At 45.7% G+C, this 23,587-nt stretch overlaps 3 protein-coding genes across 10 annotated transcripts; 2 read left to right on the top strand and 1 right to left on the bottom strand.

The window, feature by feature from the left end:
* The first annotated feature begins 1,724 nt into the window (after nt 1–1,724).
* LOC136488889 (uncharacterized) lies at nt 1,725–7,385 on the top strand. Of its 8 annotated transcripts, none has more exons than XM_066486004.1 (9): nt 1,725–5,019; nt 5,118–5,211; nt 5,293–5,394; nt 5,506–5,566; nt 5,643–5,903; nt 5,987–6,380; nt 6,466–6,688; nt 6,766–6,851; nt 6,927–7,385. In XM_066486004.1, exons 1-6 carry the CDS (start codon nt 4,060–4,062, stop codon nt 6,333–6,335), a joined length of 1,827 nt encoding a protein of 608 aa, XP_066342101.1. In that variant the 5' UTR covers nt 1,725–4,059; the 3' UTR covers nt 6,336–6,380; nt 6,466–6,688; nt 6,766–6,851; nt 6,927–7,385. The 8 variants fall into 8 exon arrangements, with proteins under 8 accessions (XP_066342101.1, XP_066342052.1, XP_066342009.1 ...); XM_066485955.1 differs by having other exon boundaries at nt 5,503–5,566; XM_066485912.1 differs by having other exon boundaries at nt 5,293–5,424; nt 5,503–5,566.
* Nucleotides 7,386–15,782: 8,397 nt separating this feature from the next.
* LOC136479857 (uncharacterized) lies at nt 15,783–19,747 on the top strand. Its single transcript, XM_066477587.1, has 11 exons — nt 15,783–15,918; nt 16,091–16,940; nt 17,564–17,685; nt 17,761–17,880; nt 18,049–18,136; nt 18,215–18,306; nt 18,426–18,530; nt 18,645–18,754; nt 18,943–19,030; nt 19,116–19,151; nt 19,248–19,747. The coding sequence occupies exons 2-11, from the start codon at nt 16,130–16,132 to the stop codon at nt 19,329–19,331; spliced, it is 1,656 nt and encodes a 551-aa protein (XP_066333684.1). The 5' UTR covers nt 15,783–15,918; nt 16,091–16,129; the 3' UTR covers nt 19,332–19,747.
* A 1,267-nt stretch (nt 19,748–21,014) lies between these two features.
* Nucleotides 21,015–23,337, bottom strand: LOC136479848 (small ribosomal subunit protein eS26-like). Its single transcript, XM_066477583.1, has 5 exons — nt 23,235–23,337; nt 23,058–23,150; nt 22,427–22,511; nt 22,199–22,329; nt 21,015–21,310 (listed from the first exon to the last, which is right to left on the bottom strand). The coding sequence occupies exons 1-5, from the start codon at nt 23,235–23,237 to the stop codon at nt 21,224–21,226; spliced, it is 399 nt and encodes a 132-aa protein (XP_066333680.1). The 5' UTR covers nt 23,238–23,337; the 3' UTR covers nt 21,015–21,223.
* Nucleotides 23,338–23,587: the final 250 nt, after the last annotated feature.

Genomic DNA, 23,587 nt, shown 5'->3' with positions numbered 1-23,587 from the left:
CATAAAAGTTTGTGTATAATTTTTGTAACTTTGTAACCAATTATGTTGATAAATTTGTTCTAGAAAATATTATATATAAAAGTTATGCGTATAACTTTATCATGTAGTAAGTTATATGTATAAGTTATGTGCGTAACTTTGTCACGTTAAATGTATACGTTGAAGTCATGTGTATAAGTTATACGTTGAAATTTGTTCCACAAGTTATATATAAAAGTTATGAGTATAACTAGTATAGCTTTGGAAAAAGTCCATTTTTTGTCCTCCAACTATGGCTGCAGTTTTGTTCTAGTCCTCTAACTCAAAAACCAGACACGCCAGTCCCTCAACTCTCAAAACTGTTTAAAATTGGCCCTCGCGCCTCGGTTTTTGCATAGTAAACCCGCCACGACCCCGCCTGTCAGGCCTTTCCCTCTCACGGTCAGGTTGGGGCCACCTGTCATCCCCTCCCTCTCTTCGCGGGCCCCGCCTGTCATGCCTTTCCCCAACCTGGCAGCGAAAACAGAGGCAGGGGAGGCAGATGGTCGGTGATTTCTCGCCGTCGGCGAGGAATCCGACGAAACCGAGGGCACCGGCGTGCTCCTCACGACGAGCCGCACCTAAAGGTGCCTAGGGTTTAACCCCCACCGAGCTGTAACTAGAGCGGCGGTGTGCATGGCGGACGGCGACGAGGGCCCGACGGCGTTCCAGCGAAATCCGACCATGGCAGGCGCGGCTAAGCTCGGTATGAGCTTCTAGGGTTCGTGGGGAAGACAAGGGAAGGAAGAGAAGGGAGTGAGAGAGCTTCGGTGATAGCCGGCCACGGGAAGCTCGAAGTCCGGCGAGCCCCGGTCATGGCGGGCGGCGGCGGAAGTGGCCAATAGGCCCTCACCTAGGCTCGATCTACGCTGCGAACATTCGCTGTTTAGTGGCTTCACAATCTGTGAGCCTTATTTGATGGGGCTGGACAGATGTATCGTTGCCTAGAAAAAAAAATGGCTCCATCTGAGTTCTGCCTAAAACATAGATTTCATTTATTTTCACACTAAAAAGTCACATGCATAGTCCAAAGTTGCCCAAATGGACATATCTAGGCAGAAAATCTAGTCTTTATTCAACTAGGCTTTTTCAGGCTTGGCTCGGCCTAACTTTTGCTAAGGTCCCACATGTAGGTCTACAGTATTCTTTACTATTATTGTTTTCCACTCTCTTTGAAAAGGATAAGACACCCACTAGGGGTGATTTTAATAGGGCTTTTGCAAATTTTTGGCAGCATACGATAAACCACTTAGCCAAATTAACCTATATACACCTAATAAGCTTTACGAAGTGTGAGCATTTCAACACGCAAAAGAGTTTTGCAACCTAGGTTTAACCCTACTCCACAATCCTCAGAAAGTAAATTGCGAAATGCAAAGAGAGGGTTAGGAAGACTCTATTTTCCATGAGAGATTTATGTGTTTATACTCTTCATAAGTGTCGATGTTTTACCACCGATAGCCTACCACGGGGGTACCCGGGGCAGTATGTTCGGGCTTCGGCGTATGCCGAACTCGATGGTTAACGCAAGAGACAGCCGATTTATCCTGGTTCAGGCCCTCGATCGTAGATCGAGTAACAACCTTACGTCCAGTCGGCCTTAGCCTTTGCGTTGGATTGATTGTCAAGTGTTATGTCATACTATCGTTCTCCCTCCGCCTCAGGAGCCCTGCCCTCCTTTATATAGTCAGGAGGCTAGAGTCCTAGTCGGTTTACAATGAGGTTTCCTGGTAGGATTACTTAATAGTTCTACTACTAAGATTACATGGAAAGAATCCTAGTTGGACTAGATCTTCTTTCTCCTTTGCGGGGTATCCTGTGGGTCCCGCATCGACAAGCCCCCGAGCACTTCATGGTTGAGCTCTGAAAGTCTCGCTTTGCTCTTTCAAGTCTTGTTGAGTAGGAACAAAATGTCATCCGAGTGCTTTCTGGAGTGAAACCTTGTAGCGCTTCTTGGGATCTTCGAGTGGTGAGTGCTTTTTTGAAAAAAGTACATCCATCTGGTTGTAGCCCCCGAGCCTCTTGCTAATTGGAACAAGGAGCTGGAGGATCTTGTCTTGAAGTTGCTCTGATTGTTCGTTGAAGTTTTATGAAAAAGAACTCGAATATGGCTCGTTCCGGGTTCTTTTTGTCGTAATGTCTTGAAGTGGTCTGCGTTGAGTAAGTCTTTTGGTGACGTGCGCTTTTTCGAAGAAAAAGTGCACTCACTGAGTGTAGCCCCCGAGCCTCTTGCTATTTGGAACAAAAAGTTGGAGGGTCTTGATCCTTTATGTTGCTTTAAAATTTGTGTTCTGAAGTAGTTTCCGAGACTTGGATTATTTCATCATCCGAGTAGTTACGCGGCATGCAGCCTCCGAGCTTATGTCCGGGTTCTTTTTGGTTGGGTGCAATTTTTCGTAAAAATTGCACTCACTGAGTGTAGCCCCCGAGCCTCTTGCTTTTGCTTTGCAAAAGTTGGAGGGTCCAGATTCTTGTCTTCAAAAAATTCTGTGGTTATGTATCCTGCTTTCTCCGAGTTCTTCTCTTTTAGAAAAGAGGTTGGATGAAGAGTCTTGATGTGTCTTGTATTCTTGGTCCTTTGTCTTTGGTTCCGAGCCTCCGGGAGTGGTTGAAAATGAAGGCCGAGCTCCCTAGCTTAGTGTTGATTAAGCTATGATGTTGGCCGAGCCCCCGAGCGTATATCCGTGTTGTTTTGTTCAGGAAGAACTCGGATGCGAGGTCTTGGCGTATTCTTTTGATAGTCTGCTGTTGTCAGATGTAGTTGTGTGGTGGTGGTTGAGTGTAAATGCCTTTTGTTCACGGGTTGTACTGTGCTGGTATATTCTTTCGAATATGCCCGTCTTCGAGTACTGTTTCTTCTCGCCTGAGCCATCCATTATTGAGTCCTGTCTTTTCGCTGTGTCCTTTGTTAGGCTTATTTCGTTGGTACTCCTGGTCCATGTGCGCCGATCCTTTGGCCTATAAATACTGTCTCGGGGTGCTTGTTTTCATCCATTGGACATTCTGTTGAAACCTTCGCGGTTGTGAATATGGTAGTTTGTGAAGTAGAGCAGCCCCCGGGCGTATTTTGTAGTTCCTGTGTGTCTTGTCGTAGCTGGAGGAAGTCTTGTGATAGGGATTAGAGGTAGGCTAGTCCCGCGACAGCATTGTGCCAGGATGTACGTGGTGGTAGTTGGAGGAAGTCTTGTGATGTGGGCTTCGTTCCTTCATCCGGCAGTTCTGGGTTGATCCTCGTCGCCTGTCTTGAGACCGTCCGGCGCAGATCAACACCATATCCAGCATCACATCGGTCTTGGGTAGACAGATGCCCGCCGGCCTTCTCTGCTCCATGTTGCCCTGCCGTGCTGCCGATTTCCGCCTTGGATGCACTGCGTCCGTCCTTTGAAGAAAACAGTGTAGCTGATGGCGGTCTGTCCTTCCGAGTAGCAATTTGGGACACGTAGTCGTTCCAGAGCTTAGTCGTGTCCGTGTTCCTCTTTGCTACTTTGCTTTTCGTGGTGCCGAGTTCGTTGGGTCTTGTAAGATTTGTAATCCTCTATTTTTGAAGTCGCTTGTAATGTAACGAATCTTGTCTTCTTAGTTGTCTTTGACTTTTCTGTTGTGATCCCTGTCGTTCATGAGACTACCGAGTTCTTTCTTACATAACCGGGTTCTTTTGTCCCTCATGAGGTAGCCCTTTCTTTCTTCTTGGTTCAACGAGTTGTTCTTGTAGTTATCTGATAACCCTGCTGTGGTGCTGTGCGGATAAGTCTGAAATCTGCCCGTTGGTTTGTACCGTTGTGTGGATTCGTGCCCTCCGTCGTTTTAGCTGCGTCGGTAAATGGACCGTTGCGTTTCCACGCTGTGCTTTAACGGGCCTTATGGGCCGTTTGTATCACTGAGAAATCTATTTAAAGACCTTTTATCTTCCTTTCCCTTGTCGCCCAGCTCTTGCCTTTAAACCCTAGTTCTCAGAAACCCGCCGCCGTCATTGTCGCCATTGCCCGAGCGCCATCATTCTAGCTTCGTCCTCCTTAGCGCCTTTTTTGCTCCCGCCAGTTCATGGGAAAGAAGAAGACCGCAAGCAAGTCTCAGGCGACCTTCGTGGACGAGGAGTCATCCCTGTCTTTGATTGAAAACCAGGAGTTCGTGGCCATGAGGGCAGCTCAGAAGGTTTGGCCTGCTCCAACAACCAGCGAAGACCAGCTGCGCGAGCTCGTTAGTGATGGCTTGATCCAAAGCAAAGTCATCGCTGAATGGAGAGTTCCGGGCGAGCATCGGGTTCCGGCCCCGGGTCCTGGTGAGATTGTCCTTTTTGTTTCTTTTGTCCGCGCTGGACTTTGTCTTCCTGCTTCCGCCTTCCTTCATCAGTTTCTTGGCTATTTCGGGGTTAGTCTGAACCATCTAACCCCCAATGCCGTTCTCCATCTTTCTGTTTTTGTTCATCTTTGTGAAGCCTTCCTTGGGATCCCTCCTTCTCTCTCTCTTTTTCGCTTTTTCTTTCGCCTGAAACCTCAACCCCGCCGTGAGGAAACCAGTGCCCTCGGCGGTTGCGGGATTCAGTTTCGCCAGGGTCTCAAAATCAAGTTTTTTGATTACGACCTGGTCGATTCTGTCAAAGATTGGCGTGCCGAGTGGTTTTACGCTGCCAATTTGATCCCTTCTCTTGTCGTTCACTCCGGATCCGGTCCTGTGGTGAATGACCGATGGGACAAGAAGCTTGAGTCACCTGCTGAGATTCAAGCGATCCAGCCACTCCTTGATAGGATTAGCATGCTGAAACAGCAGGGTTTGACCGGCTTTGGTATTGTTTCAAGTTTCCTTCGTCGCCGGGTTCAGCCCCTGAAAGAGCGGGAACATCTCGGCTTTGAGTATTCTGGGGCCGAGGATCCTTCGCGCATGGTCCCAGCTCTTGAGCTGACCGGTGAGGAGGTACTCGAGCGCCTTCAGAAGATGCTGAAAGGAGTGAGCGTCATTCCTCCTGCCATCTCTGAGTTCTCGGCCATCAACCCGCCCCCAGCTGTGAGTTGTCTATCTTTTTGTTTGAGTTCTTTATGTATTCTTGCTGCATCCGCTCTTGCTTAGCTTTTCCTTGTCTCGGTGTTTTATCTTTTTCGCAGGAGCTTGGGCGGAACTTTGTCGATCCGATCCCCCTTGATGTTCTCCCTGCCGTGGCGGAGACTGGGGATCGCCTAGCTGGTACTTCTGCAATTAGTAAGTCTCGAACCTTTACAGCCCTTCCTGGGGTTTCTTCCGGATTTGTTGATGTATATGAAGAATATGTTCCTCGTCTAGTCCCTCGCGGTCCTCGCAGTGTCCCGAAGAGGGGGCGAATGGACGGGTCTTCATCTGGCTTGCCTGTCTCCAAGAAGCCTCGCAAACCAAGTACTCCCTCAGGTACTCCAGTTGTTGCTAGCATGCTCTTAGGTGAGCACATTTAATACTCTTTGTTCTTTTATTTTCCTGTTTCTCTCTTGAACCGAGTACTTTTCATCTCCTTTTCAGCAGGTGCTCTGGTTTCGTTGGCTGAGGAAGAAGAGGATGATGAAGTCCCCCTCATCATGCGGCGGTGAGTTGTTTTTCATGTTCTTGTTGCACTGAATTTCTCCTCTTTGTTTTGAATTTTAGTTTTGAACTTTTTGAAGTAATCGGAGGTCGGGTGTGAGTTCTTCCGAGGCTCCCGCGCCGACTTCTTCTGAAGCTCCGGTGTCGAGTTCTTTGGTTGCCTCTGTCCCGAGTTCTACCGCTCCTCCGGTGCGGAGTTCTTCTACGGCTCCAGTCCCGGCTTCTTCCGCGGCCCCGTTGTCGGCTATCCCGCTCCCGTCGCCGGGTGGCGGGGACGTCTTCGCCGTCGTGGTTCCCCCTGCGAGGCCTTCTCTTGGCTTCGCGAAGAAGAAAGTGGTTGGGTGAGTAGATTCTAGCTTTATCTTTTTGGCTTTTATCTTCCTTCCTCTGGTTCTTAATGGTGCTTCCTTTTATCATCTTTCAGTGTTTCGTCTTCTCTCATTTCTTTATCGACTTCTTCTCTGCCTCCTGCCGTACCCACGAGTTCCGAGCCTCGGGACTCACAACATTCTGTTGATGAAGTCGCCGCGGGGGCTTCAGAGCTACCTGGCGGAGTTGCGAACTTGGCCGTTCCGGAGGTGACTGTGGCCGTCGCGCCGGGTCCTTCTGAGGATTTGGCTCCGGCTTCTCTGGAGGTTGCCTTGGTCGCTCCTTCTTCGCCCCAGCCGGCCTCTCCTTCCCCTTCTCTTGCTTCCGGCGGCCCCTCGATTTCCGGTGACGTGGTGCAACAGTTCGATGCCACTCATCGGTTATCGGAGCTGACCGCAGCCTAGGGGAGCTTGTCGACCCTTGCGTCTTCTTTTGGTGAAAAGCTCCAGGTAGGTTTTATTGCTACTTCTTTTTTGCATGCTTTGTTTCTCTTCTATCCTTACGTCTTGTTTCTCTTTGCCTCTTTTTGCTCAGTCTTTCTCTCGCGATCATTCTGGCTTCTTCTTCTCATCTGAGAATGAGAGGAAGTTGTCTTCGGAGGTGGACGCTCTGAAAGCCGATCTTGACCTCCTCCGGGCTGAGTTGGAGACGGAGCGTCAAGTGCACCAGAAAGAGGAGAAGACCCTTCGCGCCCGGGTAGTGGAGACGGAGAAGCAGAGAGATGCTGCGGTGGAGTCTGCGAAGAATGAATGCAAAGGTGCCGCGGGTTCTGCCTGTTTCTTCTTGTATTTTGACTTGTTTTCCCGCTGACTTGTTCTTGGGTGTCCTGTCTAGCTCTCCGAGTTGAGAAGCAGAAGCTCTCGGAGAGTATCGATGAAATGAAGGCTCTTGTCCGTTCTAGTCACAATAAAGCTGAGGAGGTAATTACTCATGCTGAGGAAGAACTCGCCCTTGCTAGGCTGATTAGGCGCGGAGCTGACAGAGATCTTGTGCAGGCCCAAAAAACTATTGAAAACTTGTACCGGGAAGCTGGCGACGGCTACTGAGAATTGGAATGCTTTGTGGAAATCTTTTCGTTCAGTAGCCGATGTCCTTCGGACTCCGGCGGATGACGGGCAATCTTGGGCGCAGTTCATTCCCCGGATTCCGACTCGTTTCCAAGAGTTCGCGAAGAGGTGTGCCCAAGTATGTACCAAGAATGTGCTGGCCCAGGTCCGGGTCCTTGCTCCAGAGGCGCCTCTCTCCAAGATAGCAGAAGAAGCTGATAGCCAAGAATATCTTGACGCCGTTGAAAGGATGGAGCCTGAGGTCGAAGATCTAGCCAGTAGGGTTGTAGATAGTCTAAATATTGATATTTCCCTTTCTGATGACAATGCCTGACTCGATTGAGCATCCTCTTGTAATATTACACTCCTTTTTAAATGAAGATTCTTTATTTTTGTTGATGTATTCTTTGCCTGGGTGCGGTTGAAGTTATTTGACTGGCTGAGTACCTTGTCCTGTTCCCGTCTCTGCTCCGTAAAACAACTCTGTGCGTTATTCTGACGAGGCCCCTCGATTTGTCGAGTACTTTTCTTTTCTTTCTCCCTTGTGATCCGTCGAGTGCTTTGCGTTAACAACCTTTCGCCTGCGCTATGTGAAACGACTCGGTATAGAATGTTGCCTTGACAAACTTCGGCATCCGAGTGCTTTCTTGAGTGGCGCTCGTGCTTTTCTGAAGAAAAAAGTATTCCTATTCCTATCTGGATGTAGCCCCCGAGCCTCTTGCTTTTCGGAACGAAGTGCTGGAGGGTCTTTTGAAGTTAAATTTCGGTCGACTTGTTTCGGGTGTTAGCTTTTAGCTACCCTCATCGGCGGGCTCAAGCATCTTTTCAGCTATTTTGCTCTCGGCCGGGATGCTCAGGCATGTTTTCAGCCGTTTTGCTTTTTGTTTCGGGTGTTAGCTTTCAGCTACCCTCATCGGCGGGCTCAAGCGTTTTTTCAGCTATTTTGCTCTCGGCCGGGACGCTCAGGCATGTTTTCAGCCATTTTGCTTTTTGTTTCGGGTGTTAGCTTTTAGCTACCCTCATCGGCGGGCTCAAGCGTTTTTTCAGCTATTTTGCTCTCGGCCGGGATGCTCAGGCATGTTTTCAGCCATTTTGCTTTTTGTTTCGGGTGTTAGCTTTTAGCTACCCTCATCGGCGGGCTCAAGCGTTTTTTTCAGCTATTTTGCTCTCGGCCGGGATGCTCAGGCATGTTTTCAGCCATTTTGCTTTTTGTTTCAGGTGTTAGCTTTTAGCTACCCTCATCGGCGGGCTCAAGCGTTTTTTCAGCTATTTTGCTCTCGGCCGGGATGCTCAGGCATGTTTTCAGCCATTTTGCTTTTTGTTTCGGGTGTTAGCTTTTAGCTACCCTCATCGGCGGGCTCAAGCGTTTTTTCAGCTATTTTGCTCTCGGCCGGGATGCTCAGGCATGTTTTCAGCCATTTTGCTTTTTGTTTCGTGAAAACAACTCGTTGAAAGTCATGACAAGACATGCTGTGGACGAATGTCATCTTTATTGATCATGAGTATAAACTACTACATATGTTGCTGAAGAGTATTGCTTTTCGTCGATTGTGAACGTTGGTCCCTTGTGGCTTGCATATCTGTTTTTTCTTGAGTTGTTTTTACGCGTAGAATCTTCTTAGCTGGCTGATGTGCCATGTATTGCTGACTTCTTTTCCATCTTCGGTTATTAACTTGTATGTGCCTGGTCTGGTGACTTTTGTGACAATGAAGGGACCTTCCCATGGACTGAGTAGCTTATGTCGTCCGTCAGTCTTCTGTATCCTTCTTAGTACCAAGTCTCCGACTTGTAGTGATCGAGGTTGGGTACTCTTGTTGTAATGCCGTCTTAAACCTTGTAGGTATCTGGCTGATTGGAGGGTAGCGTTTACTCTGACTTCTTCTGAGCTGTCGAGTTCTAATCTTCTTGTGTGTTCTGCTTCTCCTTCATCGTATTGTTCTATTTTTGGGGATGTCCAGATCAAGTCGGCGGGTAGTACGGCCTCTGACCCGTAAACTAGGAAGAAGGGTGAGTGGCCTGTTGCTCTGCTTATTTGAGTTCGTAGCCCCCATACTACTTTCGGTAATTCTTCAATCCATTTGGACCCATAGTCCACTAGTTCTTCGTATAACCTTGGTTTTAATCCGGCTAGTATGAGTCCATTAGCCCTTTCTACTTGTCCGTTGGCTTCTGGATGTGCAACAGACGCATAGTCTATACTGAAACCATAGTCTTGTGCCCAGCTCCTGAACTCTGTAGCTGTGAAGGGGGAGCCTAGATCTGTGATGATTCGATTGGGCATGCCGAAGCGGTGCATAATGTCTTGGATGAACTCGACTGCTTTGGTTGCGCTGTATTTCGCGAGTGGTTTGTATTCAATCCACTTGGTGAACTTGTCGATTGCCACAAAGATGTACTCGAAGCCGCCTTTTGCTTTTTTCAGGGGTCCTACTTGATCTAGCCCCCAGCAGGAAAAAGGCCAAGCAGGTGGGATGCAGATAAGATTGTGAGCTGGTACATGGGCTTGTCTTGCAAACATTTGGCAACCTTTGCATTTTCTGACAAGTTCTTCTGCGTCTTTCAAAGCGGTTGGCCAGTAGAATCCGGTGCGAAATGCTTTGCCAACCAGTGTCCTTGAGGCGGCATGATTTCCACAGCAACCTGAGTGTATTTCGTCTAGGATCTCTTTACCTTCTTCAAATGAGACACATTTTAGGAGTACTCCTGATGATGCTGCTCTTCTGTAAAGTTTATCTCCTACTAGAACGTAGTTTTTGCTTCTGCGAACAACTTGGGTGGCTTCTGCCTTATCTGCTGGTAATTTGTTTTCTTTGATATAGTCAATGAAAACTTGGGTCCATGAAGTGTTGATTATCAGGATCTGAACGCCTTTAGCCTGGATTTCTTGTGTTGTTTCACCGGGTTGTTTGATAGAGGGAACTGATAGCTCTTCTATGAATACGTCGGGTGGAACCTTTGCTCTGTCTGATCCGAGCTTGGCAAGGACATCTGCTGCAATGTTAGAATCGCGTAGTACGTGTAAAATTTCTAATCCTTGGAAGTGTTTTTCAAGTTTCCGTATTTCAGCACAATAAGCACCCATGTTTTCTTTGGTGCAGTCCCAATCTTTGTTGACTTGGTTGATGACCACTGCTGAATCGCCGTATACGAGTAATCTTTTTATTCCGAGGGTAATCGCGACTCGTAGCCCGTGGATGAGGGCTTCATATTCTGCTTCGTTATTTGTAGCTTGCCATAATATCTGAAGGACGTACTTGAGTTGTTTTCCTTCTGGAGAAATGAGGAGAACACCTGCACCAGCCCCGCCTAGTTTGAGTGAACCATCAAAGTACATCTTCCAGTGGTCAAGGATTGTATCTGATAAAGGCTGTTGAATCTCTGTCCATTCGGCCACGAAATCGGCGAGGGCTTGAGATTTTATTGCTTTCCGTGGGGTGAAATTGATGTCAAGAGCTCCGATTTCGACTGCCCATTTGGATATGCGTCCCGTGGCATCTTTATTGCGTAGGATGTCTCCGAGTGGAAAATCCGTCACCACGGTAATCTTGTGGCTTTCGAAATAGTGGCGAAGCTTCCGTGAGGTGATGAGTAGAGCGTAGAGTAGTTTTTGTACATGCGGGTACCGGATTTTGGATTCTGACAGTACTTCGCTGATGTAGTATACGGGACGTTGCACTTTATACACGCGCCCTTGTTCTTCTCTTTCTATGACTATTGCTGTGCTGATTACGGTAGGAGTTGCCGCAATATATAGCATCATATCTTCATCTTTCTTTGGAGGTGTTAGGATAGGCGACGAAGTGAGGTATTCTTTAAGTTTTTTGAAAGCTTCGTCGGCCTCTATTGTCCACTCGAACTTGTCCTGTCTTCTTTAGTAGTTTGAAGAAAGGTAACCCCTTTTCGCCGAGTCTTGATATGAATCGGTTGAGGGCCGCCATGCATCCTGTTAGTTTCTGCACATCTTTGACACTTCTAGGTGGGCCCATTTCTGTTATAGCTCGAATTTGCTTGGTGCTGGCTTCGATCCCGCGCTGACTGACCAAAAATCCGAGTAGTTGTCCTGAGGGAACCCCAAATACACATTTATTTGGGTTCAATTTCCATCTCCATTTCTTTAAGTTTTCGAAGGTTTGCCTTAAATCTTCAATTAGAGTGTCTGGGTTCTTTGTTTTCACCACCACATCGTCCACGTATGCCTCCACATTTTCACCGATTTGATTCCCAAGGCAAGTCTGGATAGCTCTTTGGTACGTGGCGCCAGCGTTCTTTAGTCCAAACGACATGGTCTTGTAGCAGTAGGCACCGAACGGGGTGATGAAAGATGTCTTGCTCTGGTCTTCTTCTTTTAGTGCGATCTGGTGATATCCTGAATAGCAATCGAGAAAAGATAATAGCGCAGATCCTGCTGTCGAGTCAACTATCTGGTCAATGCGTGGTAGCCCGAACGGATCTTTTGGGCAATGTTTGTTGAGATCTGTGTAATCGACGCACATGCGCCACTCGTCCGTGTTTTTCTTCTGTACAAGGACTGGGTTTGCTAGCCAATCTGGGTGTAGGATTTCCCTGATGAATCCGGCTGCCATCAGTTTTGTTATTTCCTTTTTAATTGCTGCCTTCTTGTCGGGTGAGAATCGTCGTAGCCGTTGTTTTACAGGTTTGGAGCTTTTGTTAACATCAATTCTGTGCTCAGCCAACTCTCTTGGGACCCCTGGCATGTCGGCTGGCTTCCAAGCGAAGATATCTTTGTTGTCCCGAAGAAAGTTGGTGAGCGCGAGTTCCTATTTTGCCGAGAGGTGAGCGCTGATAGTTGCTGTCTTGGAGGTGTCGCCTGTGCCTAAGTCGATTTGCTTGACGTCGGCTTCTTTTGGTGGTGCGATGATACTGGGTTTTTTAGCTGGTATTTCTAATTCTTCTTGGCTTGTTTCTGCAGCGATTGCGGCTATTTCTTTTCTTCCATTGTCGGCTTGCGCTTTAGCTGCAATTTGGATCGCCTGAACGTCGCAGTCAAAAGCGCGCTTTAAATCGCTTCGAAGAGAAAGTATACCGTTGGGTCCTGGCATCTTAAGCAGTAGGTACGGATAATGTGGTATTGCCATGAATTTGGCCAGTGCTGGACGTCCGAGGATTGCATGATATGACGAATCGAAGTCGGCGACTTCAAATTTGATAAACTCTGTTCGGTAGTTTGAAGGAGTTCCAAAGGTAACAGGCAAAGTAATTTGTCCGAGTGGCATGGCTGCTTTGCCGGGTACTATTCCGTAAAAAGGCGTGCTTGTTGGCGTAATCATCCCGGCGAGTTGTAGTCCCATTTTCCTTAGAGTTTCTGAAAAGATGATGTTGAGTCCAGCTCCTCCATCGATTAGTACTTTGGTGACGGTCATACCAGCAATAGTCGGATCTAGAACCAGTGGGTAATGGCCTGCGTTCCCCACGCTAGTCCATTGGTCTTCTCTGGTAAATTGGATAGGATACTGTGACCAATTGAGGTATCTTGGTGTAGCCGGTTCTGCCGTCATAATGGTCCGTAGTGCTAGTTTTTCTTGATGTTTGCTTCTGCAATCCGGAGCCCCTGAGAAAATCACTGCTACCGTTCCCCTGGGTTTTTGGAATCCTTTGTCCTCGTGGTTGTCTTCTTCTCTTTTCTGATTGTCCTCTTTGGTGTTTTCCTTACTATCTTTTCTTGTGTATCGATCGTTGAAAGTGTAGCAATTTCCGATGGTGTGCCTCCCGCCAGGGTGCAATGGGCAACGTATGTTTTCAATGTCATCATATCTTCTGGGTTTGGGAAACTTCTTTGATTTGTCGGCCATTGCCACAGTATTGTCTGGTCTACGTTTTCTTTCTGGATGTCTGCTATTTCGGTGATTTCGCTTGTCTGAGTTGTCCTGGTTGCTTCTGTCCGGGAACCTCTCTCGTGTTTTTTCTTCTGCAGTAATCATCTTTTCTACTGTACGTCTGAATTCTTCATTGTTTCTCGGATTTTCTTTGCAGAAGTCTTGGAATTGCCACCTAGCCATGATTCCGTGAGAGAAAGCTTCAATTACTTCTCGTTCGGTTATGTCATGCACTTGAGCTCGTAGTTCACCGAATCGTCGATAGTAGTTTCTGAGACTTTCACCTCCCTTTTGCTTGAGTCCTTTTAGTTCCGCATGAGTGATTGGATGTGTGATGATTCCTGCAAAATTCTCACAAAAAGCTCTTTGCAAATCCTCCCAATTTCTGATAGATCCTGGGTTCAGTTTGTCGAACCATTGGAGAGGCATGGCTTCCAGTGCCATAGGAAAGAACAGGGTTTTGATATCGTCGTCTCCTCCGGCTAGTTCAATTGATTGTGAATATATTCTGAGCCATTGCCTTGGTTCAGTTTTGCCATCATACTTGGAGTGGTTAGACGGTTTGAATTTGTGAGGTAATCGTACCAATGCAAGCCTGTTCGCGAAACAGGGGAATCTGTCGGGTGTCTTGGTTTCTTTGAATTCGGATTCGGCACCTTCTTCTGGCCAACTGTCGTTTTTATGGGAATAATCTCGCGAGGTTGTCTGGGTAGGTACCCTACTCCTAGTCTTCCTTGGTTGTTCAAATCGGTGGCCTTGATTATGTTCCTTCCTACTTCCTCCGTCATGGCTTCCACCCGGCCCAAGTCTTTCGAAAGCGGATTTCCTTTGATTTTGATCTTCTTGCCTGTGGGTTGTTGATCTGGCGGGTAGTCTTGATCGAGCTCTCTCTTCATGTGTTCTCGGGATCAGTCGATCGGAGCAAGTCTTGGAGCTGTTCATACTTCTCACCGGGATGTGAAGTTGTTCCGAGTTCTTCTAATGCTTCTCGAATCTTATCGTAAGGTGTATTCGCCGTGCGTCTCCCCTCGACTTCTCGTTGCGATTTTCTTTTGTCGTACTCAGCCAATTCTGACTCGTATCTGATCCAAGCTTCCCTGCGCTGCCTAGCACGGTGTTGACGCCCTTGCTTCAACTTGTTTTTTCTTTCTCTAGCTTGTCTCTGACTATCTGTTTCTCCGTCGTAGCCCTGGGCAAAAGGTGATATGTTGGATTCTGATTCATCTGATGATCTGACATCGGGTGCTTCCGGGGGATTTAATGGTGACCGCGGTCGTCGAACCATGAGCACTTCTCGCGCATGAGTCGTTCTGTTATTGGCATTAGTTTTCATGCTGTCGGAGTCGCTGATAACTTTAGTAGATGCCTCGGTGTCGTAGATCGAGTCTCCTTCTTGGTAAGGTAGAATAGCTGTTGTTGATGTGCCGACTAGTTGGGTTCCGCTATCCTCAGGAACAGAACCCGGCCAGTGGATGATACAGTCCTGCGATGTTATCGTTAGCACGAGACCCTCCTGAGCTCCTGTCAGTGGTATCCCGAATCTAGGATTGAAAGATCTTTCGACCTGTCCCTGATAGGATTTTGCCATGTTGTCGAGCCCAAATGGAAAAGAACTCGACTTCTTGTGAGAACTCTGGGGGTAATCCGAGTTGTTTCGGGTTGTGCTCTGGAATCTTTCCAAAAGAGAACTCGGCTTCCAGAAAGCACTCGGATAAAACTTCGCCTTGGAGCCTGAATTCGAATCGGATACGAGTGGTCGTGAAATCTGATTTGAATCGGATACTATGAGTTGCGCGAATCTTCTGGTGAGCTGATCCGTTGCAGTTGTTGAAATAGGAACTTCTTTAAGATGATCTGGATCTTCGAGGAGATGACTTTGAAGCTTGCCGTTGTTGTCTGCCTCGCAGATCCATGAGCCGAAGATGAAAGTTGATCCCGTCGGGAAGATTATGTTGTCGAGGTCCATCGAGCTCTCGGATGCAAAGTCACCGAAAGCCCCTACCTGGCGCGCCAGCTGTCGATGTTTTACCACCGATAGCCTGCCACGGGGGTACCCGGGGCAGTATGTTCGGGCTTCGGCGTATGCCGAACTCGATGGTTAACGCAAGAGACAGCCGATTTATCCTGGTTCAGGCCCTCGATCGTAGATCGAGTAACAACCTTACGTCCAGTCGGCCTTAGCCTTTGCGTTGGATTGATTGTCAAGTGTTATGTCGTACTATCGTTCTCCCTCCGCCTCAGGAGCCCTGCCCTCCTTTATATAGTCAGGAGGCCAGAGTCCTAGTCGGTTTACAATGAGGTTTCCTGGTAGGATTACTTAATAGTTCTACTACTAAGATTACATGGAAAGAATCCTAGTTGGACTAGATCTTCTTTCTCCTTTGCGGGGTATCCTGTGGGTCCCGCATCGACAATAAGTTCTTGCTGGAGCACCTAGAACATTTTTTAATGAATCCATATCATTTTCTTTTAGTAGAACAATATTCCTGGTTCACGCAAACCATTGTTCCATGTTCAAGACAACAATATTCTTGGTTCACTTGAAAATTATCACATGTTGAAGAAGAAATTGTTTCTAACTCAAGTGAAAAGTGTTATAGCTTTATAAGAAAGATTCTCTAGTTTATTCTAATTTCAAGGGAAAAGCTCTTCTAGCTTCAATGGAAAAAATGTTCAATCTCAATGAAATATAAAAATACTATATTTGCTCATTTTGTAATGTAATGTTAATATCATTATTGTCTTACTTATCTGAAACTAAAATGTTCCACTAGGCATTGTCCCAGGATGAGGCTAAATACGAAATTAATAGGAAGAATAAAAATATAAAAAGAGAGAGAGAGAAAGAGAGAAATAATAATAAGATAAAAATGCGTGGAAAAGAACGGCCCAGCACAAGGCCCGTGCGGCTGCTCTCCCCTGGGCCGAACAACCCCGGACGGGCCTACGGCCAATCGCCGTCCGCTGCATCCGTGATTCCATTCACCTTCACCCGCTTGCGCTCCCTCTGCGCGACGACTGGGTGGGCAGTGGGCTACCGCCGCCGCCCCTACGCCAGGTGCCGAGGCCTTCGTCGGTCTCTTCGCCGGCGACGAGCTCCCACCAGGTATTGCCACCCCTTCTCTTCCTTTCCTGCTGTGCGAAACCGACAACCCAAACCCTAGCTTAAGTTATTTGGCTATTTGATGCGTACTAACTTCGATTTTTTTTTTTTTTTTTGCAAAAAATATTGGTGTACATTGTACACTGTTCTGGCCCTGCCCTCGGTGCTAGCGCAGTAAAATTTCCAAGAAATTTTGGTGTTGAACTGAACCCCCATGACACAAGCTAAGCCTGCCCCTGGTGGCAAGAGGAACTGGAGCAGTGGTGGGACTGCCGCTGGAAGGAAGAACAAGGAAAGAGGAGATGACAAAGCAAAAGGGCCCAGGGTTGCTGGTTGGAATAAGGGCGACAAGAAGAAAGAAGACAGAGGGCGCCAAGTAAGCGCGGGATCGACCAGGCGATGGAGTGAGGGAGTGCCCCGGGTTGGTATGAAGAGGGCTGTGTCTGGGTTTGACAGGAGGAAAAGGAAGATCGATGATGACTCGTGGGATGATGGTGGTGGTGGTAGTGACAAGAATGTTTCGCCTTCCAAATCAAAGTTTACCAGAAAGACTGCTTCCACGATAAGCCGTCGAAATGATTCTCCTGGAAAAGTTAACAGATTGAAGTCTCAAAGTTTGCATGAGGATGACTACCGTTCAGGGAAAAGGAGTACCAGCAAAGTTTCTGATATTAGTAGAGGGGTCAAGAGTAAACTTGGGAACTCGGTAGCATCCAAAGCGAAGAAGTTTGATGCAACCAAAGAAGTCAGGCGTACAAAGAAGGGTGGTGCTAAAGAAGTTGATTTGGATGAGGAAGCTGCTGATAGCAAGAAGTCAGATGACTCGGGTCTTATTACTGAAGAAGAGAAGCCTCGCCCTCGTCTTACACGAGTACTGGACCGGACTGGGAAGAAAATAAAGCCTGCTAAGAAGGTTGTAGTTCCTGACACTGAGGAACCTGCTCCTCCTAAGAAGAGAAAGCGAATGAAGCTAGATCCTTATGACACTTCGAACAAACGGATTGAAGATTCTCCTATCCAGGATGGTACGAACTCTGTCTTAACTTTTTAATTGTTCAGATGACTATGCTTAATGTTACTACTTATTATATTTGTGCGTATTTATATTCTTCTTAGTGTTGTTGTTTCATGTGCACAACCAACTAAACCCTTCAACAGTAAAATGGCCCACTTTCTTGAATCTCTTTCTCTAACCTGGAAATATTGTTCTACTTCCTATCACTCAATGTAGCAGATGAAATATTCTCGTTTTTGAATAACGGTACTAAGGTCGGGCTAAAGGAAATGTAGAGAGTTCCTGTATAATATCGAATCTCCTTATAAATGTACAGCATTTGAATGATGTGAGGACAGCTCTTTCTAAAAAATGTTGAACTAAAGAATTCATGAAGAAATCCAAAGAATGCATACAGCATACCCACCGGAACCTCTTACAAGGTCAGCATAATTTAGTTGCGTTGAGAAGCTAGCAAATTGAAAAAAAATTGGTCTACTGAGTTCTGAAATTTTAAAAGTTTGTGTTTACTTGTTTCCACTTTTTATCAACATATAAACTATTGGTCTCTGAAATAATTTTTGTGTTGAATATGTAATCTGGTGCTTTTATGTGTTTCTTCTCCTTTTTTCTTTTTTTAATTTCCTTTTAAAGTTTCCAGTGCAGAGAAGGTTCTCGTGAATTGTACACCTGAAGAAGAGACTGAAATGTCAATAAATGCAAAATTTCGTGCTATACAGCCAAGTTCCTCAATCCTTTCATATGTGGAAGATAATGTATGCACGATTTGCCTCTCATCAACCTTCTACCCTTCGATTGCATGTGTGACATTCTCTTACTGTTGTTTGCAGTTACTAGGTCGGAGGCGGTTAAATGAGATAAAAAATGCTGGCTACAATGTCAAGATTTCTGCTCCTTTCGATAATGTTCCCTTCTCAACCAGCACAGAACGTGAACGCATAGAAGAAAGTGTAAGGAATATGCTATATTATCAGTGCCATAAATGTACCTTCTACTTTTGCCATAAGTCATTGTACAGTCATATCTGGTACCATATAGTTTATAATGTTATCTCGCAGCCTGTTGTGTGGATTGCATGCTTCAGTTAGTAATTGTTGTTCACATAAAACAATTAACAGGCATTCAGAAATAAGCTGGAATTCTTTGCCGCTGCAAAGATCTCTTCATCATTCCCCACTCCAACGCTCCCAGAGATAGCATTCGCAGGTAACTGAAGGAAACAAAAATGTTTTAGTCGTTTAGGTTTATCAATTATCTCTAACTGTTAACCCACTGAAATATTAGGTGTATCAAATGTTGGTAAATCCTCACTCCTAAATTCACTTACAAGGCAGTGGGGTGTTGTGCGAACATCAGATAAGCCTGGACTTACTCAGGTATGGCACAATGAAACTGTGGAAAGAACAGAGAGGCAAGCAGAGTGTTGCTTGTTTCATTCTAATTGATTGGGCTCTTAAACTTCTCGTTCATTCGCTTGCATTATTCTTAATTGTAGACAATAAATTTCTTTCGACTCGCATCAAAGTTGTGTCTTGTTGATTTACCTGGATATGGTTTTGCTTATGCAAAGGACGAAGTTAAGGAGTCGTGGGAGGAGCTTGTAAGTACCCTGAAATCTGAATATTAGACTCCGACTGAATCTTGAAATGCTGCATTGTGCATCAAGTTGATACTTGATATTCTTGGTTCTTACAACCAGTCTTGCGAATTGTAGGTGAAAGAATATGTTTCGACCAGAGTTGGCCTAGAAAGAGTGTGCCTTCTTGTGCACACTAAACGAGGAATGAAACCGTTGGACTATGAGCTTGTAGAATTAATGGAAAGGTGTGTGGTGCCTTTATTGGGCCTTTCTTGCAAATACACTGTCACTTTTCTTGTTTATTTCCTTGATGCAAGTATATCATTGTCATGAAATAAGAATAATTAATTGTCCTATCCGTCTTCTCAAAACTATATTATTGCTAGTGTGGCTTCTTTCTCTGTAATTTATATGTTCAAGTGTGCAATTGTAGGCACAAGACGCCATACCAGATTGTACTGACAAAGACTGATTTAGTTTTCCCAATAGATGTTGCTCGCCGTGCCATGGAAATCCAAGAGGTTTTCCCCCCATCAATCTATCCTGCTATATGCACGTTTCAGTTAATTAATCCCCTAATAGAATTGTTTATGCACTCAACTGCAGAGCCTGAAGAGGAACAAGTCAGTGGTAAACCCAGTGGTGAGCTTTTGAATTCACTTCTCTTTTTTTGTGTGTGTATGCGCACTTTGCTTTTGATGAATACATTGTTGTCTCATACACTGATACTCCATGTAGATGATGGTGAGCTCTAAAACAGGAGCTGGCATACACAACCTGAGAGGCGTGCTTGGAAAATTAGCTCGCTTCATCAAACCGTAGCAAAGCTGCAGCCAATTTTGGACTCTGCATCAGTGGAGACCGTGAGAGGAGACTCGGCACAGGGCGGTGTCGTAAGTAGGTGCCACTACATCAACACTCTAACCAGTCCACCGCCAGAAGCTTTGGCTGCGTCAGTTGAGACTATCCAGACTTGCAGCAAGCATTCCTAGTTAGGTTGTGATTCGGAGCCTAGCTGCATCACAGGCTCAGATTCGGGTAGGATTGAACTGTTCGACTTTTGAGTGGATTATGCGATGCAGGGATCAAACTCACAGATTAATTCCATGAAATAATTGAGTTTCCCCCTTTGGATATACGGAATCATACATCCTTTAATTCGTTATGCATCGTCCCTTATGTACAATACATCTTCAGTGATGATCCTTCAGTCATTGATGTTTTATGTTCTTCCCGGAAAAAGATATACTCCTGACTGTGTAAATTCTGTTTTACTCTTTAGTGCCAACAGCAATGGCCTGTTTGGTAGGAGTATTGCCAATTGAAAATTTGACAGTGCAATGCTCTGCTAGACTGCTACCGCTATGGCGCTACTTGATCAGCTCCGAACCAAACCCCATTCAACTGTCTTTCTTGTGATTCAATGTCCGGTAACCCAAACAACCCAATGCTATTTTAGTTTATTAGCTATAAGCCTGTTAAAATCAGTTTGCAGAGTGAGGAACGATTGGAAGAATGAAGCCGGAGGTCCAGTTATTATTCAGTCTCGCTGTTCCATCCTTCCATGCACTTGCACAAGCCTTACATTTTTTTTCTCCCTTTAATGTTATACATTATACTCAATGGTAAAGTGGTAGGTTTGTGAATTGTGATTTGTGAAATTATAATGTACTAGCATTTAGGGATAAAAAATACTTGTTTGGTTGGTTGGTGTCATAGTTTGTCACGTCTTATCTCTGACAAACTGTGGTTGTTACGGGCGAGTAAAAATTAAAATTAAAGTCATACTTATGGTGAACTGTAGCAAAAATGAGTCATGCGAGATAGAATGTTAAGAAAGCGTAGCGTGACAAGTTACAGTCATGAACCATACATGTAGTGTTCAGAATTGTAGCGTTTGGAATTGCTCATACTGCAGTTAGCATGAGTCTAGAGTTTGGGCAGCAACGCATGTTTCTTCCCGTGCAGGCTGCACAGTACAGAGGGGAGCGCATGTTTCTTCGCGTGCAGGCTGCACCGCTGCACACAGGGGAGCCTCGAGTCCGGGAACAGGCTCCACAGAGGGGCAAGGGCAATTCACATGTGGAACGGTGTTGGTCCGACTAGAGCACTTCGCGGCCTGAGTAATAGAGCTCTATACATTACGGGGCATATCTAGTAGAGCTTCACTATCTTACCGTCTTTCACTATCTTCGCCCTATTTGGACTCGTTTGGCTGATAAGTCATAGCTGAAAGTACTGTTGGCTGATTTAATATGAGAGAAAAATATTGTTCATTGACCAAAAAAAAAAGTACGACTTATAAATCAAACAAGCCCAAACGAACAGAGCGCTTGATTCTCTGAGCAAGTGGTTTTAACGGGAGAGCAAATGAAAAATGATGAGTAGTATTTCTAAATGAAGATTAAGTGGAGAGCAATGTGAAATGGATTGACCCAGACGGCATCATGCGACATAACAATCAAAGACCATCGAATGCAAAACTAAATGCAATTGCAACAAAGCAACCAGAATCTTCATAGCTTCGTATGGCAACATATATTAAGTCAGAAGACAACTTAACAGCAGGAATCGATGACAAGAGTGAGAACGGGTCGAACCACAAATTGTACAAGTTTAACATCAAGGGGATACAGTAACATTGGTTTCTCAAAACAGGAAAAGTCCATTTTCCCATAGGTGACAAAACTAAGCCCTGAAACGCATTCCTGAACTTAGGTACGAGGAGCGGCTGCAGGGGCAGCTGCAGGTGCGGCACCACCTGGGCGCGGTGCACCCTGTCCTGGCCTTGGGCCGTCATCCTGTAAGGCAAGTAAACAGAACCCATCAGTTTACGTTTGTTTGCAAAAGATGGACTGAGTATGTTTATTCACAAGTCTGGCAAACTCCAACAGCTATGGTGGACAGAATTGGTGATAATCGTAAACAAGGGACCATTCAGTCCCAAGACATTTGATACTAGCCCACATGTGGTCTTTCAAAGCAAGGTATCATGTCACAAGTAATTGATTTATAGAGTTGAAACTACACAAAGCATGGCGTGTTATAACAAATCTTACCAACTACTGAATGTAAAGATGTGAAAATTAAATTAAAAATGTGTGCCTTGAAGAAGTTATGACTGAACAAGAAAATCAGTCATCACATACAAGTCTGCAGGGCACCAACAAATGTTTATTTACGCTTTCGTTGACGCATCCATTGCAATATATACAGTGAATGCAACGCCTATAAAAGCGAGAATAGCATACCAATAACACCAAGGAACACTTTCTATCTGGAGATAAAAATAGAAAGTTTTTACATGTCGCACGAAGCAAGGCACAAGAAATAGCTTATCAAGTACCAAAGAAACATAAAATAGTAGAAATTGGACAAATAGTGGCATGCCAAAATGTGTGAAATTTATATTCCAATGTGTGCATTCAAGAAGTAATGAGTGAACTAAAAATCAGTCATCACAGGTACAAGAGTGCAATGCACCAACACATGTTTATATACGCTTTCGTTGACGCATCCATTGCAACATACACACAGTGAATGCAACGCCTATAAAAGCGACAATAACATAGCACTAAGAGTATGTGGTCGCACAATTTCAATAGAGTTATCAGGAAACAATCAAGTTCAGACAAAACATAAGATACAATTGATATGGCTATAAAGATAAGCATGTGCAAGAATTATACCCGGCGCCTGAAGCGCTGCGGAGGCTCACGGTTCCTCCTGTTCTCACGAGAGCGGACACGGACAATGTGTGCATGGATTGCGCATGAGACACAGTGATGAACCTTTGCGTACAATTTGGGAAGAACATATCCTGTGCAAATGAACATATTAAGGACAATTTCTCTAGATAACCAATAATTAGATTATATTAAACTAAATTATGCAAGAAATAAGGATGTCTACAGTACCATCATGCACACAAGCCTCCTGCACATCTCTCACCGCAGCCTGCTCAACAATGTTCCTCACCAAGAACCGCTTGATAGCCTTATCCTGTAAGTACACCAAATGTCATATATCTTCTACAATATGCACAGTTCAGAACATAATTAAGCTCTAATATTGCAATGCACGTCAAAATATGCCTGTGCACATTGCATCTGGTTTCAATATTACCAAACCACAGTTCATAACATCTCTATTACGAGAGAATCAAAGCGACAAAACATAAGGCTAAATGGACAACAGAGTTGCAGCTATGCATGTGCATAGCAGAATAACATGCTGAGTTTCACCTCAGTGCAAGTATGTAACTAGAAGTATAATTGTAATAAATCCACAACAGAAAGTTTGACTTTCGGCAACTTATTAGGAGTTGATTTATCGGAAGTACAGGTATAACCAAGAAAATCAGGTATAAAAATCGTTTGCATGCATTGTAATCGTGAGAGCTATCAACCTTTATAGCAACTAAACAATGTGGCGAACGAGGCCATGCAGTACTATAACTACAGGCACCAGTACTACTTTCCCTGCAGCTAACAACGGCTCGATTCATCCATCACAAACAACCACGCTCTAAGGGAAGGGAATGGTTACCTTGGGACAGCATTTGGCGCAGTTGGAGCAGCGGATGTACTTGACGTGGCCCCGCCCGTGCTTGTTGCGTCCGCCATTCCTCCGCTTGAACGTCTGCGGCAACCAACCAACAACAAAGGTTAGACAGCAACGACGGCGACGAGTGACTGAGGAGGGAGATGGTCTCGGAGAGCTCACCATGGCTGGGGGAGCTCCAAGCCGCCGCTGAGGAGGGCTAGGGTTCGCTGCGTGATGCGACGGCGGCGGCTCGAGCGGGGTGTGCGAGAACGGGGCGGGGGCAGCGAAGAATCCAGCATTTTATAGTGCACCGGGAACCCTAGTGGGCTTTATCCTGCAGTGGTTTATTCCTGGGCCAAGGTTTGGGCCTCTAAAAGTAAGACCCTAGATGGCCCAGCAAGCAGTTTACAGCAGGCCACTCGAACTATTTGGCCCATCTACTAAAACATGGATAAGTAGTTTACAGCTCCATGCCCCTTTTCTGTTTTTCTCTTCCTGTGACTTTTGTTCTTTTCTCTGTTGTGTGCTTCAAT

The sequence above is a fragment of the Miscanthus floridulus genome, chromosome 1 (genome assembly GCF_019320115.1).
Source record: "Miscanthus floridulus cultivar M001 chromosome 1, ASM1932011v1, whole genome shotgun sequence".
Taxonomy (NCBI): domain Eukaryota; kingdom Viridiplantae; phylum Streptophyta; class Magnoliopsida; order Poales; family Poaceae; genus Miscanthus; species Miscanthus floridulus.
Note: the sequence above shows the minus strand (reverse complement) of the source record. Positions and strands in the feature narration are given on the sequence as shown.

Bases quoted from the DNA above. Each gene is read 5' to 3' on its own strand.
- LOC136479848 (XM_066477583.1), bottom strand. The intron at 22,512-23,057 runs GTAACCATTCCC...GTGTACTTACAG, and splicing joins GCGCCAAATGCTGTCCCAAG to GATAAGGCTATCAAGCGGTT. The intron at 21,311-22,198 runs GTATAATTCTTG...CTTGCCTTACAG, and splicing joins CGCAGCGCTTCAGGCGCCGG to GATGACGGCCCAAGGCCAGG.
- LOC136479857 (XM_066477587.1), top strand. From the start codon at position 16,130: ATGACACAAGCTAAGCCTGCCCCTGGTGGCAAGAGGAACTGGAGCAGT. The intron at 16,941-17,563 runs GTACGAACTCTG...TTCCTTTTAAAG, and splicing joins AGATTCTCCTATCCAGGATG to TTTCCAGTGCAGAGAAGGTT. The intron at 18,137-18,214 runs GTAACTGAAGGA...CTGAAATATTAG, and splicing joins CCCAGAGATAGCATTCGCAG to GTGTATCAAATGTTGGTAAA.
- LOC136488889 (XM_066485691.1), top strand. From the start codon at position 4,060: ATGGGAAAGAAGAAGACCGCAAGCAAGTCTCAGGCGACCTTCGTGGAC. The intron at 5,567-5,642 runs GTGAGTTGTTTT...AACTTTTTGAAG, and splicing joins GTCCCCCTCATCATGCGGCG to TAATCGGAGGTCGGGTGTGA. The intron at 5,904-5,986 runs GTGAGTAGATTC...ATCATCTTTCAG, and splicing joins GCGAAGAAGAAAGTGGTTGG to TGTTTCGTCTTCTCTCATTT.